The 24,452-nt window shown below is 48.4% G+C and overlaps 1 protein-coding gene across 1 annotated transcript; it reads right to left on the bottom strand.

The window, feature by feature from the left end:
• Positions 1 to 3,918: 3,918 nt before the first annotated feature.
• Positions 3,919 to 23,281, bottom strand: DTX3 (deltex E3 ubiquitin ligase 3). The gene is given in 8 exon segments (XM_079966846.1): positions 3,919 to 6,404; positions 6,935 to 7,152; positions 10,809 to 11,087; positions 11,090 to 11,169; positions 11,172 to 11,225; positions 11,228 to 11,542; positions 17,265 to 17,339; positions 23,171 to 23,281. Coding segments are annotated over 7 exon segments (1,035 nt in total). The 5' UTR covers positions 17,278 to 17,339; positions 23,171 to 23,281; the 3' UTR covers positions 3,919 to 6,328.
• Between the last annotated feature and the right edge of the window lie 1,171 nt (positions 23,282 to 24,452).

Genomic DNA, 24,452 nt, shown 5'->3' with positions numbered 1-24,452 from the left:
CACCCAGTTGGTGAATGCTGGTATAAAGCAACATCTTACCAGGTCCTGCTTTATCCCATATTCTTTTAAACGTGTTATTGCTTTATATAAGTATTTATTGTCATGTGAAATGCTTTGAGAAGCAATTCATCAATTAATATTAATGGCAAGGGAATCCAGCATATGTCAGATTTTCTAAAACGGTCACATTTGCCCTATTTATTTTGGGGAAGACCAAAGCCTCTACTGTACATCAAATCCCAGAAGTAGCAACATAGGCCACATTCACAGCATATCACTATGATACCACTTTAAACTGGCATGGCTTCCACCAGAGAATTCTGGAAGCTGTAATTTGTTAATAGGAGACTTTGATTCCCCTCACAGAGCTACAATTCCCAAGGTGAATTACCAATCAATTCCATGACACAGGGAACTCTGGGAACTGTAGTTCCTGGCAATTCTCAACACCCCTAACAAACTACAGCTCCCAGAATCCTTTGGGGAAGCCATGGCTGTTTAAAGTGGCATCATAGTGTTTTAAATGTATGGTGTGAATGAGGCCATAGTGTCCACAACTCAGGAGTCCCTGGAAGCGTCTGAATATCACTGCATTCTCCCAGTAAGAATATGAATCCCAGTCCAATGTAGTCACATGGAATGGGCCCCACTGAGTTCAATGTGGCTTATGCTCAAGTAGGCACAGAATTGCAAACTAAGTTTAATTTAATACTGAAGTGGCAGAGAGCATGTGGAAATTGATCAATGGCAGAGGCCCAGGCAGGGTAAACTATGCAACAATTCCAAGAAATGAGAAAGGAAAGGAAATATTTCGTCATGCAAGATATAATTCACTTAGTGGATTTATTGCCTCAATATGTGGTGATGACCACACATTCAGGGACATTTGGTTTAGCTGGGTTATAAAACACAATTGCCAAAATGATGCCTCCATGATCAGAAATAGACTAGACATTCAGCTACCAGATAACATGGACAAATGCTGGGACGAACTCCGTCTTGCTCTGCTTAGGAGGTTCCCTGGGAAATCTGGCTGGGCGTTACTGGAAGCAGTTCAGTAGACAGAACTTAGTCTGAAACCCCCTGAGGCAAATTTTAAATTCTTAATTTCCCCCCATATGCGTGAACATCTCTCTCATTTCAAACACATCAAGCTCACTAGCTGCATGAGGGTGGGAAGGAGACGATCTAGGGGGATGTGAGGGGAATGGCAGCAGCTGTTGAGCAGAGCCACTAGTTTAAAAGAAATAATAAATCCCTTTCAGTTGAAGCTCCAAGGCTGCTGGTTGAGATTAAAAATGGTCACTGCAGCAGTGGCTTCCTTCGCTGAGGGGTTTGAACTAGAAAGAGCTCAAGGTCCTGTTTTATCCTGTTAACTATACACTTGTGTTTTAAAACTTAGTCCTGGGCAGGACTCAGTAGCTGAGGGAGGCAAAAGGAAGAGGAGAGCAAAAGACGCAGGGAGTATCAGGCTGAGAAAGTGACCAGATGTGATTAATAAAGATCTCGAGAATCACTGAAATCTTTTTTTCATGAAGGAGGGAGATACCAAAATCCCTTGCAACTTTACTACTAGCAAGCTGCTGAATTCTGTGGTTTGAATTAGATCAACTCCCTATTCCTATTTTTAAGTTAACTTCCACCTCCTGTTTAAGGTTTCTGCATAGTTTTATTGACCCCAGATGTCAACAGCCCTGAATACCTCCATTTGAAACGAGTTCAGGCACTTTGTGAAATGTGCTAGTTTGTGTATCCCCACCCCTGCCAAAATAGAGGCCCATTTGGCCACGATAGGCTTCCCACTCCTGATACAGCGTGATAGGCCAAGGCTGCAATCCTGTGCACACTTACCTGGGAGTAAGCTAGGGAGATCATGGCACAGCTACCCTGAGCTGTGTGGAATTGGACAGGTCACCCTGGCACCTGAGGAACATGCAAGGTAAAAGGTAAAGGACCCCTGGATGGTTAAGTCCAGTCAAAGGCGACTATGGGGTGCAGTGTTCATCTTTTCAGGCTGAGGGAGCCGACATTTGTCCACAGACAGATTTCCAGGTCATGTGGCCAGCATGACTAAACTGCTTCTGGTGCAATGGAACCTGGTGACAGAAGCCAGAGCGCACGGGAATGCCATTTAGCTTCCCGCCACAGTGGTACCTATCTATCTAATTGCACCGGTGTGCTTTGAAGGTTGGCAGAAGCTGGGACTGAGCAAAGGGAGCTCACCCCATGGAGCAGATTCCAACCTTCCGATCAGCAAGCCCAAGAGGCTCAGTGGTTTAGAAACAGTGGTTAATTAACAGAAACTTAACACAACAAAGCTTTGCAGGCCACATAGGAATTTCACATGCCATCTGAGTGCACATTCAGCAACAAGCCAGTAAGGGGCGGGGAGTGCAGACAATATGCTGAAACTTATCCCAGGAGCTAGAGTTTTTAGTTACTGTTTTTTTAAGGCAAGAAGCAGATACTTGCAGGGATCCAAATTGTGCCAAATATATTCCATGTGCAATAAAAGAAACAACATTGTGCCTCATATCCAAATAGCTAGGTCTTTTAAGTCTTGCTTTGCTGTTTTTTAAAATGCCCTACAACCAGCTTTACAACTCCAGAATATGGAGGATTTTTGAAGGTTCTCATCTGGCAATAAGCTATTCACACAAAGCCTCCCCTCCTCCACCAACAATTCTTTTATTAAAAATTGCTTCCATTTTTTGCTTGCTGCTCCCTCCCTTGCATGAGACATGTAGTTTGATCTGGTGTCATGTTTAATCCTTTTCAATGAGGCTTTAAGTCAGGGGTGGGCAACCTATGGCCCTCCAGATGGTGATGGACTCCAGCTGCCATCAGCCCAACCAGCATGTCAAATGGTTAGAGATGATGGGTGTCAAGAGCCCAGCAACTTCTGGAGGTGTGATGTCTCTGTTTTAAGCATTCATAAGAATGCTATGTTGTGAAGAAGAAGAAGAAGAGGAGTTTGAATTTGATATCCCGCTTTATCACTACCCGAAGGAATCTCAAAGCAGCTAACATTCTCTTTTCCCTTCCTCCCCCACAACAAACACTCTGTGAGGTGAGTGGGGCTGAGAGACTTCAGAGAAGTAGGACTGGCCCAAGGTCACTCAGCAGCTGCATGTGGAGGAGCGGGGAAGCGAACCCAGTTCACCAGATTACGAGAGTACTGCTCTTAACCACTACACCACACTGTTAAGATACTCCCCCCCCAAGAGCTGATAACATGTAAGGTGCTGCGATACTGAAGGAAAAAGAAAATTTAAGGTGAGAAATACCTGATTTTGAAATTTTTTTAAAAAAAATATTGAAAAATTAAATTTCCTTGCAACATCCCCCCCTTCATCAATTCTGTGGTTGAGATCTTATTTTGGAAATAAATGTAAAAGCTAGCTTGTATACAGCCACTCACATGGTCACCAATAGTAAGAATCGTCTCCAGCTGAACAAGCAAGGAACGTTTTGAAAACTGAGAAAGAACCAGTTCTTGCTTAAAAGCTGCTGCTATATCAGATATGAGAGGCAATAGGGCAAGGCCCATTCTCCATCAGCTTACTTAGGACTGTAGTTTGGGTCCCTCCCAGAACTGCCTCCCTCTGTGATTGTTCTATCAATGTGATGTTATTCAAGAATTGATACCTGCAACTGCCCTTCCCCATCTGCCCTCCCTGTTTCTGTTATGTCTATCAGACTGTACATTACATTGTTTGAGAATCTAAGTCACCGTGGTGAAGGGCAGTAATTAAATAATAAAGAAGTGTAGGTAGGCAGGGTAAGAAGCACTGTGGGTCCTTGCAGACTTATTAGTGAGGCTGAAGGGGGGAAATGCCACCCCCTTATCAAAATAATAATAAACACAAGCACAACCACAACACATAATTTCAGAAAAGATCAAGAGAACAAGTGTCGTATTTTCAGGTAACTCTTTAAAACAGCAAAGAAAGCCCCACTGTCCAAACTGCGCATCTGAGGGGAGCTCTCACCCGTAGGAGACAGACTTGGAATTTGTCTCTGCCAGAGGCGACAGGCTCACCTTTAGCCAAGAGATGTCCCCCACCCTCCCGCAAACACTCAACAACAGGTAGGCGCCAAAGTCCAGAGCGTACAGGCCAGCCAACAGGCCTGGCCAAGTCCCAAACGACACGATTTGTCCCAAACAGGACTTGGTTGGATTAATTACACAACAGCTGATATGCCAGCACAGAAGGTATATATGTATATATATATACACAAGGCATGGTCCACAAACGTTGCCACCCATCCTCTCCACAAGGCCGGTGGGCATGTCGCCTGTGCCGAGAGTCGAGGAGCCGCTGCTTTCTACGTCGACATGAAAGGACAGTCCCAATGTTTCCAGAAAGTTCCACCAAGTTGGGGTTGATGCCGATCCTGGAGATAGCAGCACAAGGAATGATGGGTGGTGGGTCGGGTGCCAAGATGCCAGAGCCGCTCGCTGACTAGTGAGGGGTTTGAAAGGAACAAGAGGCTGTGTACGAAAGGTCCCAGCACATAGGCCTCTTTCTCCAGCCTTGATCAGTTACCCAAAACAAATCCATGCTAATTCTGCTTCCTACTCACTCCAAGCCAAACCCCAGGGACTATACATTCTGCGCCCAAATGATACAAATTCTACAAGTGCATTTTGTTTAATTTTATTCTAATAGGCAGTCCCAAAAGTGTTAAAAGTTCTGCGAGCGAGCTAGAGGGCACAGAGGGAATGGAATGAAGGTGCAGAGAGGATTTTGGCCTTATTTTGGCATCCTCATGGGAAGAACAGAACCCTATCCCTTGCCCATAGTAGGAACATGAGATCCAGTGTGATCTAGAGGATATAACAATGTCCTCACAGGTGGGAGATCTGGATTTAAAATCCAACATCTGCCACGGACACTCTGGGTAAGCCACTGATTTTTCTCAAAAAGATATACACACTGTGCTCCTTTGCTTGCTTTCTCTGGCTATACTGCTCTCAGTTCACTCTAATTTTCATGGGTGTGCCTTCCTCACACCAGTTTTCCTCCCAAACCTACTAAAGGCCAACATGATAGAAAGAGGGCTGCAGAGGTCTAATTTTAATATCAACAAGGACACACAGATGGTGTGCAGCAGAGCAGAAACTGTGTGTGTAGCCAGGATTTATGTTGGGGGGGAGGGCAGAACTGAGCTATCTGTGGCACGACTGGTCAGCTAGTTAAGTATTTTTATTTATTTACTTGATGGGGGGCAGTCGTCGTCCCCCCATAGCAGAACCCTACTGTGATCTGTGGCTAAGCTCCCTGAAGTTCTTCTTCCAGCCTGGCTGTTATTACCAGAATCAACCCTGGCTGAAGTAAAAAATGCCTGAAGCATGAGGCAGGAAAGGCTTGGCTCTTCTCATCAGCATGCTCTCTTTGATGTAAGTAAACAAACAAACAAACAAACAAACAACCCCCCTCTTGAAATGTGAATGGTCCAAACACAGGAGCAAACCCAAAAACATTATGGGCCCTTCATCCCATCTATTTTGGTCCAAGGAATGAAATTACTATGATGCAAGATGCAGTGGTAGAATTCTGGACTGTGTTACTACAGGTTGCAGCTGCCAGTGGGGATCTTATTTGTGAATGCTCTCCCATGTAAGACAACCAACAAACCTGCTTGTCTTAACGTTAGGCGAGCACCGCCATTACACTGCTTTAAACACCTTTTAAAAGCAGCAAGCCTATCCCAACATATAATTTAGTTGTATTTGTTTTTAAATTTATGCTAATTTTATCTGTATATCACTGATAATTATTTCACACTGTTTGTGTACACCACTTAGGAGAGTTTTGATTAAGCAGTATAAATTCTTCTAAACAAATAAATGCAGCAGTCTAGCACATCAGGGGGAAAGATTTGCTGTAGCTCTCTTCCTGACATGCTTGTTTATTACATGCCTGGATATGGAGTTTGTTATTATTAATGTTATTTAAACCCACACAACATATTGTCATCAAATAAAAACAAAAGCCCTCCCTGCAAGCATTCTGAAGTGGTACAGTCCAGGACTCTACCAACTCACTCATTCTGTGTAATGTGCAGATTGACTTGAACTTTCTAACCCAGCCAATTCAAATGCAGGTCTCTAACACAGCCTTCCCCATGCCTCTGTTCCCAACTCCTTCCAGCAAGAAATTCCATTCAAAATGTCATCTCAGAATGCCCAGCACTTTGCATCCTGGGTCAAGATCACACTGTGAGACGGTTTGCTCCGAGAGATGAGGACGCTTTCTCCACAACTGCTGGACCAGGCAGAAACAACACACCATTCCTGGAGACACAGTGGCAGGGAGCAAGATCAGTCATTGGTGATGCCCTTGGCCCGCAGTTCCTCTTGCACCCGAGCAAGGTATGTAGGATCAGGGTAGCCAAACCTGGTAGGAAACGGAGATCAAATGTCATAAACTTATTTCAAGGCCCTGACAATTTAGCTGTGTTTTACCACTTAGGTCAGTGATTTTCCAGATTTTCCACTTCTGACTGAGCATGGGGAACTGGGGAGGGGGAGGGGGTGGGGAGGACTCACTGCCCAGAGAAAATTAGCATATCAGGGGCAAAAACTCAGCCTCCTGGGCAACCTCCCATCCGTCTTTCCCTGGGGTTCAGGAAAACCAACTACGCATCTGGAACTTGAGTAAAAGGGTCCCAGAGTGGTCATGTGACAGAAGATGAATGTTAATGGAGCCAGAGAAAGCTCTTGGTTATTGCTGCCAGCTTCCTGAGGACTCTGTAATGTCTCTTAAACCCCATGGTTCTGGTTCTTGGAGTAGCTTGCTGAGAACCTTAACCCTTTTCCAAACAGCCTCTAAAGTACTCACCTACCCTTGGTGACCCAACCTTCATTGCCCCCATACTTATTCCCCCTCCCTCTCTCCCACCCCACAACTCCATGGCAGGTCCTTACAGCTGCGGTCCACCGGTGCAGTTGGTTTTGTGATGGATGTCGTTCCAGGTGATGACGTTGGCTCGGCCTGTGGTCATGGAGGTGCCGATGGTGAAAGTGAGGCGTTGGTCAAAGGCCTTGCGGAACAGCGCCAGCACCTTGTTGCCTTCGGGGCAGTCGGGCAGGTAGGCCACACGAGTGGTGCCTGGGTAGCGGACGCCAGGGTTGGGGTGCTCCACCTGCAAAAGGTGAGCCAGGCATGGCAAGGAGAATCCATTGTTAACCTAAGAAGGTTGGTGAACTGGAAGGGCTGGGAAGCCAGGGACAAGTGCCTGCTCTAATACTGAGCCTGCTGACCATGGTTTAGATCACCCTGCTTCCACTGAGGCCTCTTGGTCCTCTGCAGAAATCTAAGATTTTCGGGATTCCTGAAGGCAGCAGCAGGAGGGAAAATGACACACCTCAGCTGCCATTTTAAATCTTCTACCAGATTTTTTGGGGAGCAAGAGGGCAGACCAAAACATGGGCTATTTATCACTTTCAAAGCAGGATTTCATTCTCTGCTACAATGCAGCACTCCATGAATGCGTCGGGATGCGCATGGGACCAGGTGCATGTACCGTATTTTTCGCCCTATAGGACGCACTTTTCCCCCTCCAAAAATGAAGGGGATATGTGTGTGCGTCCTATGGGGCGAATGCAGGCTTTCGCTGAAGCCTGGAAAGCAAGAGGGGTTGGTGCGCACCGACCCCTCTCGCTCTCCAGGCTTCAGGAAGCTATCCGCAAGCCTTGTGAGCCCGGCGCGACTTCCTGCCGGGCTCCCAAGGCTTGCGGACAGCAGCCTGTTCTGGGGGCTGGAGAGAGGGGAAGCTTGGGCCTGGGGGGGGGGGGAATAATTTTTTTCTTCTTTATTCTCCCCCCAAAAAACTAGGTGCACCCTATGTGCCGGTGCGCCCTATAGGGCGAAAAATACGGTAATTAAGATCAGGGCAGCTGAACAGTCACACAGAATGAGAGCGAGGAGGATGTGGCAGACTGAACCTCCAGCTTTGGTCTCCGGCTCCTCCCCTTAGCCATGCAGCCCACTGAGAGGAGACTCTTTACCCGTCACCATCTCTCAGGCCCACTCCTACCTCACAGGGCTGTTGTGAGGATATAAGTCCCTTTGAGGAAGGGTGGAATATAAATGCAATGAACAACAATTAATTGGTTGGCAATAGAAAAACACTACTTGGCACATTTTCCAAAGTTCAATGAATACACATTTGCATTCTACATACCATCAAGAGAGTTCATTGGGATCGACAGAAATAATGCAAGGGGAAAAACTATACCTTGAACATATACCATTAAAAATGACTTTATATTGGTGCCAGCAGGAGCCACTTAGCAGAGCCAATAGGAAGGCCCACAAATGCAGCAGTCACATTTGGGAACAAGTGAATAAACACACACTACCATCTAAAAGACTCTGGGGTTGTGCGCCCATCTCACTTAAGAGGCCAGGGGCCAGCGCTGGCCCGTACGGGCAGGGGTACCTTTACCTTTACCATCTAAAAGAGGCTCCACTCTGTGGATGGTGTGACCATTAAGTCCATAGTCCAAAATCACCTGTCCAACTCTGGGACTTTATTATATTATCCTCCATTGACTGCAACAAGCATTTTTATTCCAGTAGCAAACACAACAGCTGCTAATAACAGAGCTTCCATTTGCATACTGGGAACCTGAAGAGAAGACACTGTGAAAGCTCAATAAAATATAAATTTTTAAGGTTTATAGACATGTCCTCGGGCAGACTCACGAAATTCCACACACCAGATTCTACCAAATACAAAGTAGGAAATGCCATGAAAAACCATTTTGGAAAAGGAAGTATCTGTGGGATTGAGTGTGGGTATGTATGAATATTTTTAAGGATTGTATGAAATGTATGTTTGTATATTTGTAATATGTATGTATTAATGTTGAATTATTTTAATAATAAAATATTTGTGTGGTTAAATTTTTTTTTTAAGAAAAAAGAAAAAAAGAAAAACCATTTTGCTTTATCCCAAAGCTGTGGAAACTTTTTAGAAATTGTACTCTTTATCCCAAAATGGTGTTTTTCTTGACTGAAAGTTACTTTCGCTGGCTGGATCGCCACATGCACTTACTTTGGCAATCCATCCACTGGGAAGCACGGTCACTTCTCTCTTCACTCTCCTTCTCTGCTTTCTTTTTTCTTTTCTGTTTTCTTTTCTCGGTCACTTCTCTTTTTTCTTCACTTCCCTCTGTAGCCCCCTAGTCTTGTGCAATGGCCCTCCCTTTACAATATTTTCACCTGGGGCCCCTTGGAATATCCTGGGGCCCCCAGGGGGCCATATGGCCCCTGGTTGAGAAACACTGCTGTACCCTATGTTCCCAGCTCCCCTCCAGGAAGGAGAAGACACCATTCACCTTCAATCTACATGCAACCCACTCAAAGGTTTTTCTTCACAACTGAGCCCCACCTCCCAGGACAAAACTATGGCTCTTCAAACGTCGTTTGATTCCCACCAAGCCAGGCAGCATGGCCAACAGTCAGACATGATGGTAAGCCACAGGTTCTCTACCCCTGGCGATACAGAAATTGAACAAACTCCCCATCCCCTTCCAATGTCCAGCTTCGAGGCTCCTCTCAAATCCTCATGTTGTCTCTACACCCTGAATTTTCCTATCACTCCAGCTCCCACAGAACTAAGAGTCACCAGGAAGAGGGAATCCTGTCACTATAGCCCTTTTTGCATGTTAGTAGCACCTACAATTGTCCCCAGTGTGAAGAGGAATGCACGGCTGTGCTTGCTGGCGGTTCCCACTCTGGCCCCACTTGAACTATACAATTAAAGCAGAATCATGTCACTTTAAACAGTTATGGGTTCCCCTAAAGTATCCTGGGAACTGTAGTTTGTTAGGCAACCCCTATCCCCCTCACTGAGCTGCAATTTCCAGAGTGGCTTAACAAACACTTGAAGAGGGAACTCTGTGGAGATTTTAGCTCCCTGAGGGGAATACTGGTCTCAGCACCATTAACAAACGACAGCTCCCAGAAGTCCTTGCAGGAAGCCATGACTGTTGAAAGTGGCATGACACTGCTTTAAATGTAGAGTGCGGATGACGCCCCGTCACAATCCACGCATTGATTAGGGAAATCAGAAGCAGAAAGCCTGCTCTGTGTGCCCTTGTGGGATTTAGGAGTCTGAGCAATCAGGGGCTTAAATTGTGCCCACGCGAATGCAGCAGGCTCCCCACTTTAGACACAATACGAGGACAGCAGGGAGGCTGGGCTGGCAGCCAACACAACACTGGACGAGAGAGCCAGTGAGTTTGGCCTTGCTCTCCCATTCAGACAATGATAATAGGTGACTAATCCTATGCAAGTTTACACAGAATTTAGCAGGGCTCATTCCCATGTGACTGTGCACAGGACTGCAGTCAAGAAATATTAAGTGTGTGGGATGGGGGGCAGCACAGACAGAAGCAGATTGCCAATTGCCATCAAGTTCTATAGAGCAAAGTAAGGCTGCAAACAGTATTGCTGGTTGGGGGGCAAAGCTGCCTTCTTCCGAGTAACAAGGGGGCAACCAGGAACAGGTTTAGATTCCCATCCCAATGGTGCTTCTCAGAAACCCCTTTTAGCATGACCCACAAAAGTCAACTCACTTATGAGGATATATATATATATATATAAACAGTGTATGTGGGGGTACCGCTGTTGGGGGAACAAAACATGCCCCTTGCACTGACACTAGGTGCCCTCTCCTCCACCGCATGTGCCACAATGTGTCTCAGTGCAGTGAATGCGCCCCTTGACAACACTTCCCAGACCCTCACAACAACAGCCATGAATACAGGTAGAGAGATCAACCCTACTTACTCCTTGTATGCCAGGTGGGAAGACATACTGGATGATGATGGTGCCATATTTCTCATAGCCAGGGAGGAGCAGGCTTGAGTCCTTGGAGACCAGCATGCGCCCGTTCTCCGGCTGGTTGCCCACCAGTTGCCCATAGAAACGCCCACACATAGGGCAGGCTTTCTTGACTTGCAAGGCCCGAGTGATGCAGTCCTCGCAAAAGGAGTGCTTGCACTTCTCCAGAGTCTTAATGTTCTGGATCTCCCCCAAACAGATGGGGCACTGGCTGTCCTGTTCCTCCTCCCCTCCCCGCGAGCAGCTGGCCACACCTCCACTGCCGCTGACCACTCTGGACCCGGAGGTCTGCTGCCCTCTGGATATCAACGCAGCCCCTCGGCGGTGGAGCTCCACAGCGCCGTGCTCTCGGCTCTTCTCCATTAAGGCCATGCAGCCCATCAGCTCGCTCTGGCGCTGGGCCTTCTTCAGCTCCTTCTCCGTCTCCTTGAGCAGCGCCTTGAGGGCTTTGCGGGCCAGGTAGAGGCCGTTGCTTGGCCCGTGGGCCGGCAGGGTGATCTGCAGCACATAGATCTCGGAGGTCTCGCCATCGATCAAGATGCCGACCTTGTTCTCCTCCTTCAGCTTAACCAGCTTGGCTGGGCTTTCCTTGGTCAAGAAGTCCCAGACGTGTTTATTTACCGTGAGCCTATTCTTGGTGGTGCCTCCGCAAGCGGCCATCCTGGATAAAACAAACGATACTGAAGAGAGAGAGGGAAAGGAAGAAGAGAGTCATCAGAGCTGCAGAAAGTGGCTCCAGGCAGGATTAAAGACAACCAGACACTCACATTCAGCCCTTCTCATCATCGGAACAAAGCTGGTCAGGCCTTGAAGGCTGTTATTGGTCTGCTCTGATAAAAGTTTTTTTGGTTTTGCTGAGCATGACATATACTAGAAACCATTAGCAGACCCCCAGATATTCAAAATCCCTTCGTCTTTGTTCTGATTCAACACATCCGTGCTACCTAATCCCATCTTAATACAACCCTGTGTCAAGCACTCCCAGAATGTTTGAATAATCAGAAATCTAACTAGGTTGGGGGAACCCAGGATTTTAACAGCTCGTTTTACTATTATGAAGCGGGTGGGGAGAGGAAAGGGATGAATGTGTGCATCATGTGCAGTTCTGCCCTGACAGAAGACTTAGCCTCCCCCCCCCCCGGGGGGGGGCAACCTACACACGTTCTTGTTGGGCTTCAGTTTGCATCATTCCTAGCCAGCATGGCCAGTGGTCAGGGATGATGGGATTTCGGAGTCGAGTATTGTCTGAGGCCTGCAGGCTCCCCATCCCTGATTTAAGTGGTTACAGCTATAGTGGATTGCCTGGATTTTGTTTGTTTCAAGACCAGCCTACAGCTGCACAGTGTTGCTGTCCTTCCTATCACCCCACCCTGATTTCTCTGAGTCCATGAAGATGCAGGGTAAGAGACATAACAAACACAGGGAGCTGCCTTTCACAAGGTCACACTCTTTGCCATCTGGCCTTGCACCGCCCGGCTGACAAACAGCTCTACAGGGTCTTAAGCAGAGGCCTGTCTGCTTCCAGGTTATATTTTAAGTGGAAATGCCAGGAGGGATTGAATAGGATGTCTTCCCCATGCAAAGCTGTGGGTCTTCCCTGGATACTGAGTCATGCACAGAGCACTTCCACATTGTGGCAAGTGACCAGCCGTTCCCACACTGCAACTTCCTTCTAGTCAATTAGTGTGGAAAGCAATCAAATGTTTAAACATCAGCTGCACAATAAGGCATGGCTTTCCTCCTGACTTTAGGACAAAGGGTGGAATTCAATGTAGTGCTGAGTGGGGTATGCATGCATGGAACGAGAGCCACTGGTGCAACAGGACTCTGCCCCCTCTCTCCTTCCCAAGTGCACTGCCGAAACCTGTTCTAGGGGTTCCCCCCAACCCTCCAGAGCACATTTTGGTGGTGTGGAGGTGGGGGGGGGGAGTACCCCACTGTGCAAGTGGACATTGTCCCATGCATTCAACTATTAAACTATAAAGACTGCAGGGTTTTGAAATAGAGGACATCCATTATGATCTTGTTCTGAAATGGCCAACAAGCCTTTCAAAATAAATCTATACTATCTACTCCCAAGCTCCTTTAAGGGGCATTTGGCAAGCTGAAGCAGAGCATTACTGGGTAATTAGAACCCACCAGCAATCCATGAGGAATAAAAGATTAGTAAAAAGATTTCAAAGCCTTTTGAGAGACATCATCTTGGAGAGACAGCCTAACAGGACAGAGGAGGTGGAATATAAAGGTAAAGGTACCCCTGCCCGTAGGGGCCAGTCTTGACAGACTCTGGGGTTGTGCACCCATCTCACTTAAGAGGCCAGGGGCCAGCGCTGTCCGGAGACACTTCCGGGTCACGTGGCCAGCGTGACATCGCTGCTCTGGTGAGCCAGAGCCGCACACGGAAACGCCATTTACCTTCCCGCTGGTAAGCGGTCCCTATTTATCTACTTGCACCCGGAGGTGCTTTCGAACTGCTAGGTTGGCAGGCGCTGGGACCGAGCAGCGGGAGCGCACCCCGCCGAGGTGGAATATACCCAGCTCTTAATAGCCAAAGTATATTACAACCCCAAGCATATTTATTCAAAAGACATCTTCAAAAAGTTCGGCTTGTTCTCTTATAAACTGTTTTTGAAACATCTGGAAATGGGGTTATGGTTGTATTTATTTATTTATTTATTTATTAAGTTATCACTGAAAGAACACCTGCAAAAAGTTTGCTTTTTCAAGTGTATAAAATGCTGCTTTTCAAATGTTTGACATTGTGGAGTTGTTCCCTATCTTTCTATAATGTCAGCATAATTTGTTGTTTTTAATTGTTGTTTTGATGTCTTTCACTGATTTCTCCAGTACAATTCTCACAGGGCACCCTGGGGTAGCCAGGCATCTTAGACATAACTGCCCTTAGTATGTGATAAGACAGAGGTCGCTTTATTGTTTCATCCAGATCAACCCCGTTACTCGAGAGACTGCCTTATCTCTTACATACCCAGTAAGTCACGAGTTCCACAGGGGAGTTTTTCCTTCAAGCTCCCCACATCAGATATCAGAAGCCTGCTCCAATGGAACTCAGAAGAGTTACTACTAAATGTGGCTGCCTCTGTTCTGTGGGAAAGTATTCCTGACAAGACACAACAGGTGCCCACTAGCTGTACTTTCTGGAAAAAATTGAAACTATTTTTGTTTCAACAAGCTAAGCAAAAAGGCCTCTGCCTAAATGTTCATTCTGTGATGTTTTGAAACCTACACTCTGTTCTTTTTGCGATGTGGTGCCTTGAGAAATGCATGTGGAAGGTGATCCACAAATTAATAAATAACAGCCGCAAGTATCAAAGAGAATGACCCTGAATAATAGACAAAACTTAACTAAAATTAGGCAGCCATCAAATACCTACTATGCATGCTGGAGGAAAGAGGTAAGTGGCCAGAGGACATTGCATTTGTCATTTCCCAGAATATAAGAAGCAAAATAAAACTGCCCCTGAAGCTGTTTCTGTTATGATGTGTGGAAAGTGTGCTATCCTGCTTGCCGGCCTCCCATAGGTATTTGGTTGGCTACTGTGAGAGCCAAATGCTTGACCACATCAATCTGATCTAGGCAGGCTCATCTTATGTAGTCCCTTGGCCCAGGACTTCTGTTCTAAGCACAGAAGCCATGCATGGTGGAGCCTGCCCCTGAATTACCTAACACAGTCAAAGCCGAATAGCAGAGAAGTGGCTTCCCCGGTGCCCTTGCTAAATCTGCCTCCACTGCCATTTGCCCTAGGCATCCCCTATTCTTCCTGGGCCTGATGGGGTTACAATGGAATTTTGGTGCCTGGGAGTCTAACAATCTCCAGAATCGGACACAAGTTCACTGGGTGTGTCTTGGGCAGTGGCAAGTGGTGCCCTCAAGGCAGGGCCATTGGGCAAAAGACCAGGGCTCCACTCAGGAGAACAGGTAGGAAGGCCACCCCCCCCCCCCATGCAGAGGGTTTGCTTACTGAATAAACTTTAAAATGTAAGTATTACACCTTGCCATCCCCTCTCCTCCAGATCATTAAACCCAGACTGGGGGCTACAAGCCCGGAGTCTGAAATGATTTAACTGTACCACTGAGAATTCCCTTCCCTTTCAGAGTAAGTCCAAACCTAGCCTTGTTAAGGCTGTGTTCAATTAGGACATGGGTAGGCAAACTAAAGCCCAGGGGCCGGATACGGCCCAATCGCTTTCTCAATCCGGCCCACGGACAGTTTGGGAATCAACGTGTTTTTACATGAGTAGAATGTGTCCTTTTATTTGAAATGCATCTCTGGGCTATTTGTGGGGCCTGCCTGGTGTTTTTACATGAGTAGAATGTGTGCTTTTATTTAAAATGCATCTCTGGGTTATTTATGGGGCATAGGGATTCGTTTATTTCCCCCAAAAGGTCTGAGGGACAGTGGACTGGCCCCCTGCTGAAAACGTTTACTGACCCCTGAATTAGGATTACCCTTGTCCATTTCCCCACCTTTTTTTTTTTAAAGTGAATAAATGTTCAATTACAGATAGCTGTTTTCAGGAAGAATGGGATAAAGGACCCTGTGATTTTATTGTATGCCACCCCGAGGTTGATGGCGTTCCCCCCTGCTTTTCTGAAGAGTGGCATAGAAATTCTCAGAATAACATACAGTTAAGAATGCCATGTAAAATACATGGAGAGTAATAATCAGCTGGCAAGGCAGTCATTAAAGCAAGGATTAACAAAACTCTGGTGAAATTGCAACAGAATTGTGACAAGTGTGAAACATTATGACCAGCGTCTATGATTTGCAGCGGTCTTCTTTGTACACAGTGGCCCCTATCCAGCTGGTGGTCACTGCATCTGGGCTTTACATTTAAAATGAATCAATAAATTAATTTTAGTTATACGTTCTGCTCCACCGCCCCATTTTCTTCTGCACTTTGGAGTTTTTGGTTTTCATTTTAATGCCTCCAAGCAAACCTTTTTAAAAATCACCATCACCACCCCCACACTCTCAAAACTGGGCATTAAAAACAGTTCCTAGGCAGACTGAAACCCCAGAACCAACAGCAGAACTCAACTTTTGTTCCCAGACAAATACACACTCACAATAAATTAACCTGTTCAAGCAGACTTTGCCAGCCTTGTGCCCTGCAGATGTTATGGACTACAACTTCCACCAGCCCCCAGCCAGCCCATCTAGCAGCAGTTGGTAGAAGTTACAGTCCAAAACATCTGCAGGGCACAAGGCTGGCAAAGGCTGTGTTAGAATAATCAGCCACCTTCATCCAACTAGACTCAAGATACACCTCTTTGGCATGACCAGGAGGTTAGAGATGGGCCACTGGTCGTGGCCCTCCAGATGTTACTGGTCTCCATTTCCCATCAACCCTGACCATTGACCATACTGGATGGGGCTGGTGGGAGTTGGGAGCCCAATGGCATCTGGAGGGCTACAGGTTGCCAACTCTTGTAGCAATGTCTGAGATATGAAGAAGAGCACATTGCCCTCTAAAAGCGCGCGGGGGGGGGGAATGTGCCACATGGGAGATGTGCACAGTTACCTTCCCAAAGTTTAGAGGGAAAATAGCAAGTCTGCCTGTTGCCTTCTCTCTCTCTCTCTCATTCACACACACACACACACACACACACACACAAATGTGCTCAGAACCACGCAGCAGTGGTATAGTGTTAAATTTTGATGTTCAGGCAATCTTTATACCCATGTACTATACACTCCAAGACTATACAACCAATTTTGACCAATGCAATCATTATTACTCCAAAACGAAGCCAGTTTCCCCCAACCCCTACCCCTGCCTTGCTTAACGTTCAGCCCAGTGAATTATTCTAGTGGCCCCAAAAACTTGCTCACTATTTCGTGAAAGTTCCATTAGTCCTAACTAAGGGATTCTGGAATGCCACTCCTGCCAGTTTACCCCTTGGACACACATGCAACTTACCTGCCGCTTTCCTTTGTTAATTGGGGGGGGGGGGGCTTCTCTCAGGGTGGAAAAGAAAGCTTCCTAATCTGGCATGCAGAGGATTAGGCTCATAGCACCCCAAAGAGAGGACACCATCACCTTTGCCCTGACACTAAGCGGCAATTGATTTGGACCCTTCTCCGGAGTTACCCAGAAAGAAGAGGGGTGCTTTCGCGTCGAGGCCTCAGGCAGAAGGATGCACCCCTACGGGCGACGATGGCAGAGTCAAGGGGCCTTTGGAGCTAATGGGAGGATGTGGAATTCACGTCCGTGGGACACAAAAGAACCCCAAGAGCACAGGAGGGAGAGGGGGAGGGAGAGGGGGGGGAGAGAGAGGGAGAGAGAGGGGGGGGAGAGAGAGAGAGAGAGAGAGAGAGAGGGAGGGAGAGAGGGAGAGATGGGTTTCCTTCCCCCGCGCCGGAGACCGCAGCACCGTACCTGGCGAGCCCATGGGAGAGGCTGAGCGCGAGGACCAGCCGGATGTGGGAGTTCAGCTGAGCTGCGAATCAGAAACTGCAAAGGGAAAGAAGGGGGCGGGTTAGGTCGCGGCTGCGCCGAGAGGGAAATTGCGCGATATTTTTAGCTGCCGCGGACGAGCTTCTCTTCTTGCGCCCGAGCGCAGCGCGCCCGGGCAAGCGCTTCCTCGATCCTGAGACAAGGCCTTCACCTTCAATAGCCCCAAAAACCTTTTCGTTTTGCCTGTTTGCTGCCAAGAAGCAAATCCTCCTGAGTTCAATGTGTCTCACTACCTGGTGAGTTTTAAGATTGCCGTTTTGCATCACATTAGCCGGGCATTTCCATTTTGCTTTTGGGCGCAATCCTAGGTACACTTACCTGGAAGTAAACCACGCAGAACTCAGCCATGCACAGGATTGCACTGGAAAGGATTAGGGCAGATCAGCATCTGCCTCTGCACTTGAAGTGCAATCCTGTCTTTGTCTACCAGAGAGTTTAAAGGGGTAGGTAACACCCTCAACTAAGAGGGTTACAGGATTGCAGCCTTACACTGCTTATGAAGTTCAATGAGAGTTAGTTGCTTGTGTGTACAAGATTGCAGCTTTAGTGATTTGTAAAATTCGGCCTAATAAAGGATTGTTTCACTGAGCCTTTTGGGATGAAGAAGTTCTTGTCTTCAGAGCACGAGTTCAAATTTAGAATTTATGCAATAGTTTTATTCTTATTTCACTACAACATATATATTCTGACTTCTGTGTGATATTAAATGAGCTAGTGACACCATTTTAAACTGCAAATGCAAAAAAAGCATTACAATAAGGAATAAAGGTGCCACAGTGTGTGTGTGTGTGTGTTGTGGAGAACTTGCCCTTACCATCATGTACTGGCCACAGCTCTTCCTTCCACACCCAAAGAACAAAGCTTAAGATGGGCTAGTGGTTAGATTAGGACTATCTGTAGCCCAGAAGCTGGTTTTGAATGCTCATTCTAAGGCATCCTTGCCTGTTCTGCTACCAGAGACCATTAAAATAATCACTTAAGAGCCTTCTCCCAATTACAGTGGTGCCCCGCAAGACGAATGCCTCGCAAGATGGAAAACTCGCTGGACGAAAGTGTTTTCTGTTTTGGAGGTGCTTCGCAAAACGAATTTCCTATGGGCTTGCTTCGCAAGACGAAAATGTCTTGCGAGTTCCTGCTGGTTTTTTTTCCTTCTCTCCCCCCCCCCTTTTGCTAAGCCGATAAGCCGCTAAAAGCCGCTAAACTGCTAATAGTGCTAATCCGCTAAGCCGTCAATGGGCTTGCTTCGCAAGACGAAAAAACCGCTAGACGAAGAGACTCGCGGAACGGATTCTTTTCGTCTTGCGAGGCACCACTGTACATCAGTACTGCCCCATTCTATTACATTATTATTGCCTCATCTGCACTATACATTTAAATCAGTATTGCTCCACTTTAAACAGTCATGGCTTCCAGGGTCGTCTTAAGCATATCTGGCGCCGTGGTGCAAAGCTCCCTCTGGCGCCGGTAGCCCCCCCCCATTTCCAAGAGTTTTTTAGGAAGGACGGTGGGTGCTGCCGGTGGGGCCGGAGGAGGCGGGCAGTGGCTGGAGGGTGGCTCCTCCCGTGAGGAAGAGGCAGAGGCTGGAAACTGTGCCTCCTGGCTCAGCTGGCCGCTTCGTGCCACGGTGGCCACGGCAGACGGAGGCTCCGGGCACAGCGCTGCTTCGGTGTGGCATGGCGGAGGCAGGCGAGGGTGGTGAGCTGATGCCGGGAGATGCTGCGTCCAAATGCTGCCTCTTCCCTGGTGCCCTTCAGAACTTGGCGCCCTGGCGCCCTGCACCACTCGCCTCTATGGGTAAGACGCCCCTAATGGCTTCCCCCAAGGTATCCTTGAGTTTGTTAAGGGTACTGAGAGTTGTTAGGAGATCCCCATTCCCACCACAGAGCTGAAAACCGATCCCCAAGGATGATGGCAGGGTCATATCACTGTACAGAGTTGCTGGGAGCTATGTAGAATACCCAGCGCAGACCTGGAAGAGGAAGAGGTCTACTGACATCCTGACTGGAGCTCTTCCTAGTGCGACTCTTGGATGACCTCAGACAGGGCTGGAAAATGCTTTTGGTGGCATCGTGTGGGGGGGGGGGGTGCTGCAATTCATCAGAAGTTTCTTTGCCTGGAAGAGAGCCTTACTTCACCATTTCCAAAGCCAATCTTGCAGGAACATTAGTTGGTTTGTGAGAAAAAGCCACCATTCTACCTATTTTGTGAAAGCTTGAACAAATCTACAACAACTGCCTATGTAGCAAGCTCAACTCACCTTCCAGTTCTAGGTGTAGACCAGGTACAAATCTCACTTGCAGCGCTGTCTACCTAAGTAAGGGGGGTGTTTTCATGGATGTAATGTTGTAACTCGCTCTTGGATCCCTTTGTAGGCATGAAGAGCAGGCTATAAATATCTGAAGTAATTAGTAAGTTTTATTGTAGAGGGCTCTAGCTCAGTGGTAGAGCACATGCCTTGCCTGAAAAAGGCTCCAGGTTCCACCCCTTGTGTTTGAGAGACTCTCCTGAAATCCTGCCTGTCAGTGTCAACAATACTGAGCTAGGCTGGTGGTTGCAGCCAATGGTCTGACTTGGTATAAGGCAGCTTCCTATGTTCCTAAATGCTAAGATCCCAGGCGCTGCAAAGCTTCCGTGTCCTGGAAGTCTTTATGGAGCTTTTGCCTGGACCAAATTGGGGAAGGGGAAACAAGAAGGAATGAGGGCAAGAGATGGTGAGCCAACTCTCTTCCTGCTGCAAGGTCACTAGGGATCACCACACCACCCTTCCCAAATACACTAGAGCTGAGGAAACAAAACAAAAACCCACCGAGATCACACAGAAATCAAGTAGGCCTATGCAGCCACTTGTGGTTTGAAGGATCTTGAAGAAACAAACCCAGCTCATAATGAGTTCAACTCTACAACTAAACAGTTGAGAACTCTACTACGACGACAACAACCAACCAACCAACCAACCAACCAGGCACACAGTTTTCCATCACCACAGGCCAGGCACCATACAGGAAACACTACTAACTCAATCCTAACAGCTTCACTGAGTCATTATTGGATCTTTAGTAGGGGGAAAACACCACCACAGGATTTGGGAATACTGGATATGCCTTGAAAGATCACAGGGGAACAGTTGGGGTGGGGTGATCTTCCATGTCTATTTTCTGGTACCATCAGTATGGAGGCCAAGGCATTTACCCTTTGTGAACAGCAACATCACAGGTAGCCTTTAATCCAGCCAATATGGGACAGCCAGTGAGGGCAGTCCAGTAGCAAAGGACCCAATCTTAGAATCATAGAGTTGGAAAGGACCCAAGGGTCATCTAGTCCAACCCCTGCAATGCAGGAATCTCATATAAAGCATCCAGGACATATGACCATCCAACCTCTGCTTAAAAGCCCTCAACCTGCCAAGAGTCCACAACCTGCCAAGGGAGACCGTTCCACTGTTAAACAGCTCTTACCTTCAGAAAGTTCTTCCTGATGTTTAGTCAGAATCTCCTATCTTGTAACTTGAAGCCATTGGTTCAAGTCCTACCATCCAGAGCAGGAGAAAAAAAGCTTGCTCCATTTTCTTTGTGATAGCCTTTGAGATATTTGAGGATGGCTATCATATCTCCTCTCAGTCTGCTTTTCCCCCAGGCTAAGCATACCCAGCTCCTTCAACCTTTCCTCATAAGGCTTGGTTTCCAGACCCTTGAGCATCTTGGTTGCCCTCCTCGACACATGTCAACATCCTTCTTAACTTTCCAGAACTGGAAACAGTATTCCAGGTGTGGCCTGACCAAGGCAGAATAGAGTGGTACTATTACTTCCCTTGATCTGGACACTACTGTTGATGCCACCTAAAATAGCATTAGCTTTTCTTTGCTGCTGCATCACACTGTTGACTCATGTTAAGCTTGTGGTCCACCAAGACCCCTAGAACCTTTTCACATGTACTACTAGTAAGCCAGGTGTCCCCCATTCTATATTTGTGCATCTGGTTCTTCCTGCTTAAGTGCAGAACCTGACATTTGTCCCTACTGAAATTCATTTTGTTAGCTTGTGCCCAGTTCTCCAATCTGTTAAAGTCATTTTGAATTCTGATTCTGTCTTCTGTCTTAGCTACCCCTCCCAGTTTGGTGTCATGAGCAGATTTGATGAGCATCTCAATTCCTTCATCCAAGACATGTATAAAGGTGCTGAACAACAACAGGCCCAGGACACAACCTTGCGGCACCCCACTTGTCACTTTTCCCCAGGGTGACAAGGAACCATTAATTACTACTCTTTGGGTTTGGTCAGTCCACCAGCTACAAATCCACTTAACAGTTACCTTGTTTAGTCCACATTTTACTGGATTCTTTACAAGAATATTATAAGGGGGGGGGGGTTCATTTTATATCTCTGCCACTTGAGAATGGGGAATTTTAGCATGCATGGCTTTCCTCACCTCTGTGTCGTGATGAGAAATCATGCTTGTTAAAAAGGGGTTGTTGTTGTTGTTTTGCATAGCCATTAAGTGTACAGGAGCCCTGCCCCCTATTGCATCTGGACACTTCTACCTACGTGACCTTGGGCACAGCAGGGCCTTTACATTCCAACAGGCCTCACCTGTACAATAAGGATAAAAGGCCCCAGCCCACTGCCATTGCGATGGAGGAAAAAGGAAAACAAACATGGGGTGGAGGGGGGAATAGAAGAAAAGAAAGCTACTGCAATTGGGTGGGGTTGGGGAGTGAGAGGGAAAAATCACCTTTCAGGATGGCTCCCTGCCCCTGGGTATGTGGGGGGTGAGAGAGATTTTTATATCAATCCATTCCCCCCCCCCCCCAATCTGGGTGCAGCTTCCAGTCTCACCAGGCTGCCTCCTCCATTCACCAGGACTTGTTTATCAAAGAGGAGGCCCAGCAGCCTCCACTCCCTTGAAGAAACCGGGATAAAAACGGAACAAAGGGGAAGGGCGGGGGGGGGGAGTTGGGGTGAAAGAGAATGCCTGGGAAAAGAAGGTTTTATTTCTCCATTCCTTTTCAACACGTCCCCGGCCCGGAGTGCGCATCAATAGAGCTTCATCACATCCCCGCCCCAGCTCCAAAGAGCCCCCCACCCCACTGCACCCCGCCCTGTTTTCCAGACCCCTCCCCGCCACCCTCGGGGCCAAAGACCTGAAACGCGACGCGCAACAGGGAATGACCAAATGTGTCCAGATCCGCACCTTCGCCGGATGAGAAAAAAGGTGGGCAGTGAAGTTGCATCCTCACTTGACCCAGTTCTGCCTCGGCCCGAGACCGCCTCGCCTGGCCTGGCCCGGGGGGGGGGCCGAGGGAGGCGAATAGAAAGCTCTTTCCCTGCCCGCCTCCGCCATCCGGAGACGCCTGACAGGTAGACGAGCAGGCAGCGCGATGGGCTCGTCGTTACATAAAGCCCCGCAAAGATGAGGGGACCCATTTGGTACCGTAACCCCCCCCCCCGCCGACGCCTGTGTGTGTACAACACAAGGCAACCGCGCGCGCGCGCACCCAGCCTCCCCTCAAAACAAGCCTTCGAGGCAACACCCCGCGGCAAAGCCAGCTGGCTACACGCAAGGAAGGTGCCGCCGCCGCCGCCGCCGCAGCTGCCCGAAGATGCGGACGAGGCCCGCTCAGTGCACCACATTCTCGTCCTTGTTTTCATTTCAGCGAGAAAAAGCAGCAACTGCAGCAGCAGCAGCAGCGCCAGCCCCGCACCCGCCGCGCTCCCCGCGCAAAAAGCGCCGCGCTCGGGCAAGCGGGATCCGCGCGCGCCCGCCCGCCCGCCCGCCCGCCCGCCCTCTCCTCTCCCCCGGGGGCGGCGGCGGCGGCGGCGGCGGCACCCACCATAGCGGAGCATCCGAGGCTGGCGAGGCAACTCCGTCCATCGGAAGCTTGGCCCGGGCTGCGCTGGCGAAGGCGGAGGAGCGAGCGGAGGACGAGGCGGCCTTTGGCGCGCCCAGGTGCCGCGGGGTTGCTGCTGCTGCTGCTGCTGCTGACGCCGCCGCCGCCGCCGCTCAGCGCCCCGCTCCCCGCCAAGCAGCCATCGCCGGGCGCGTCACGTGGCGCCCGCTCGGTGCCGGAATGGTGGTCATAGCCATAGCAACACCGCGACGTGGCTGCGGAGAGAGCGCCGGGCCCGGCTGGCTGCGCGCGCGGGAGAGGTGGGCGGCGGGGAGGAGGGGGCAGCAGCTCCGGGTTTCTCACGACATCCTCCTCTCAGCGGCCGCCCCACAGCTCAGAAGGGGCGACGCAGCCCGATCCTATCGCTGCGCCCCCTTGCTCAAAAACACGCCCCCCCCCCGTTACTGGGACCCGCGCCCAGTAAACTAGCAGCCCCTCTCCCTGCAACGCCTCTCCCCGTCCGCCTGGCTCTGCTTTTATCCTGAAGAGGGATGGGGGAGCTTTTACAAGAACAATCGTGACAGGTGCAACCCCGTGCGCCCTCACTTGAGAATCAACCCCAGGGAACTCGGCAGAAATAAACCCGTATAGATGAATGGCACACTGCTCTGTATTGCAAGGGCCATGGAGCTCAAGGCAATCTTGTGATGACGCCACTCCTGTGGAAGCTTGCTCAGAAGTAAACCTCGAGGTGTCCTGTGCAGCTTCTGTCTTCTTCTCCATAATCTTCACAACCCCTTCCTAAGCATAGGTTGGCGTTACCCTTCTATAGTAGTAGATCAGCAAGGCAGGCATAGGCCTATCTAGCTGCTTGCCTAAGGCCAGCTGGCAAGTCTGCAACTGGGACAAGATTTGAATCCAGGAACTTCTTGGCTCACATCCTTGGCTACTACACCAGCTCTCAGGCTAGCTATACTAATTTTCTGAATGGCTATAAAGATTGGCAGCAATGAATAGTAAGGAGGCCGTAGTAATGGGTACTTAGGCACTCTGTTTTAATTTATTTAGGCTCACTGCATTCCACCCAGGCACTCTTCATGTTCCATGGAGGTGGGCACTTTGAAAAGCAAGAGACAGCATTTACATCTAATAACAGGAGAGCATGCTCCAGCTGTGCTGGCCAGCCTCTCAGTCTATTGCATTCAAAGATGTTAAGGCAGTAGATGTGTTTATTTGATCAAATATACAGGCTGAGGGTTGCTTCTAGTCTGCACTAAATTCTGCA

Source organism: Podarcis cretensis (genome assembly GCF_951804945.1).
Source record: "Podarcis cretensis genome assembly, chromosome: 2".
In the NCBI taxonomy this organism is placed as follows: Eukaryota; Metazoa; Chordata; class Lepidosauria; order Squamata; family Lacertidae; genus Podarcis; species Podarcis cretensis.
Note: the sequence above shows the minus strand (reverse complement) of the source record. Positions and strands in the feature narration are given on the sequence as shown.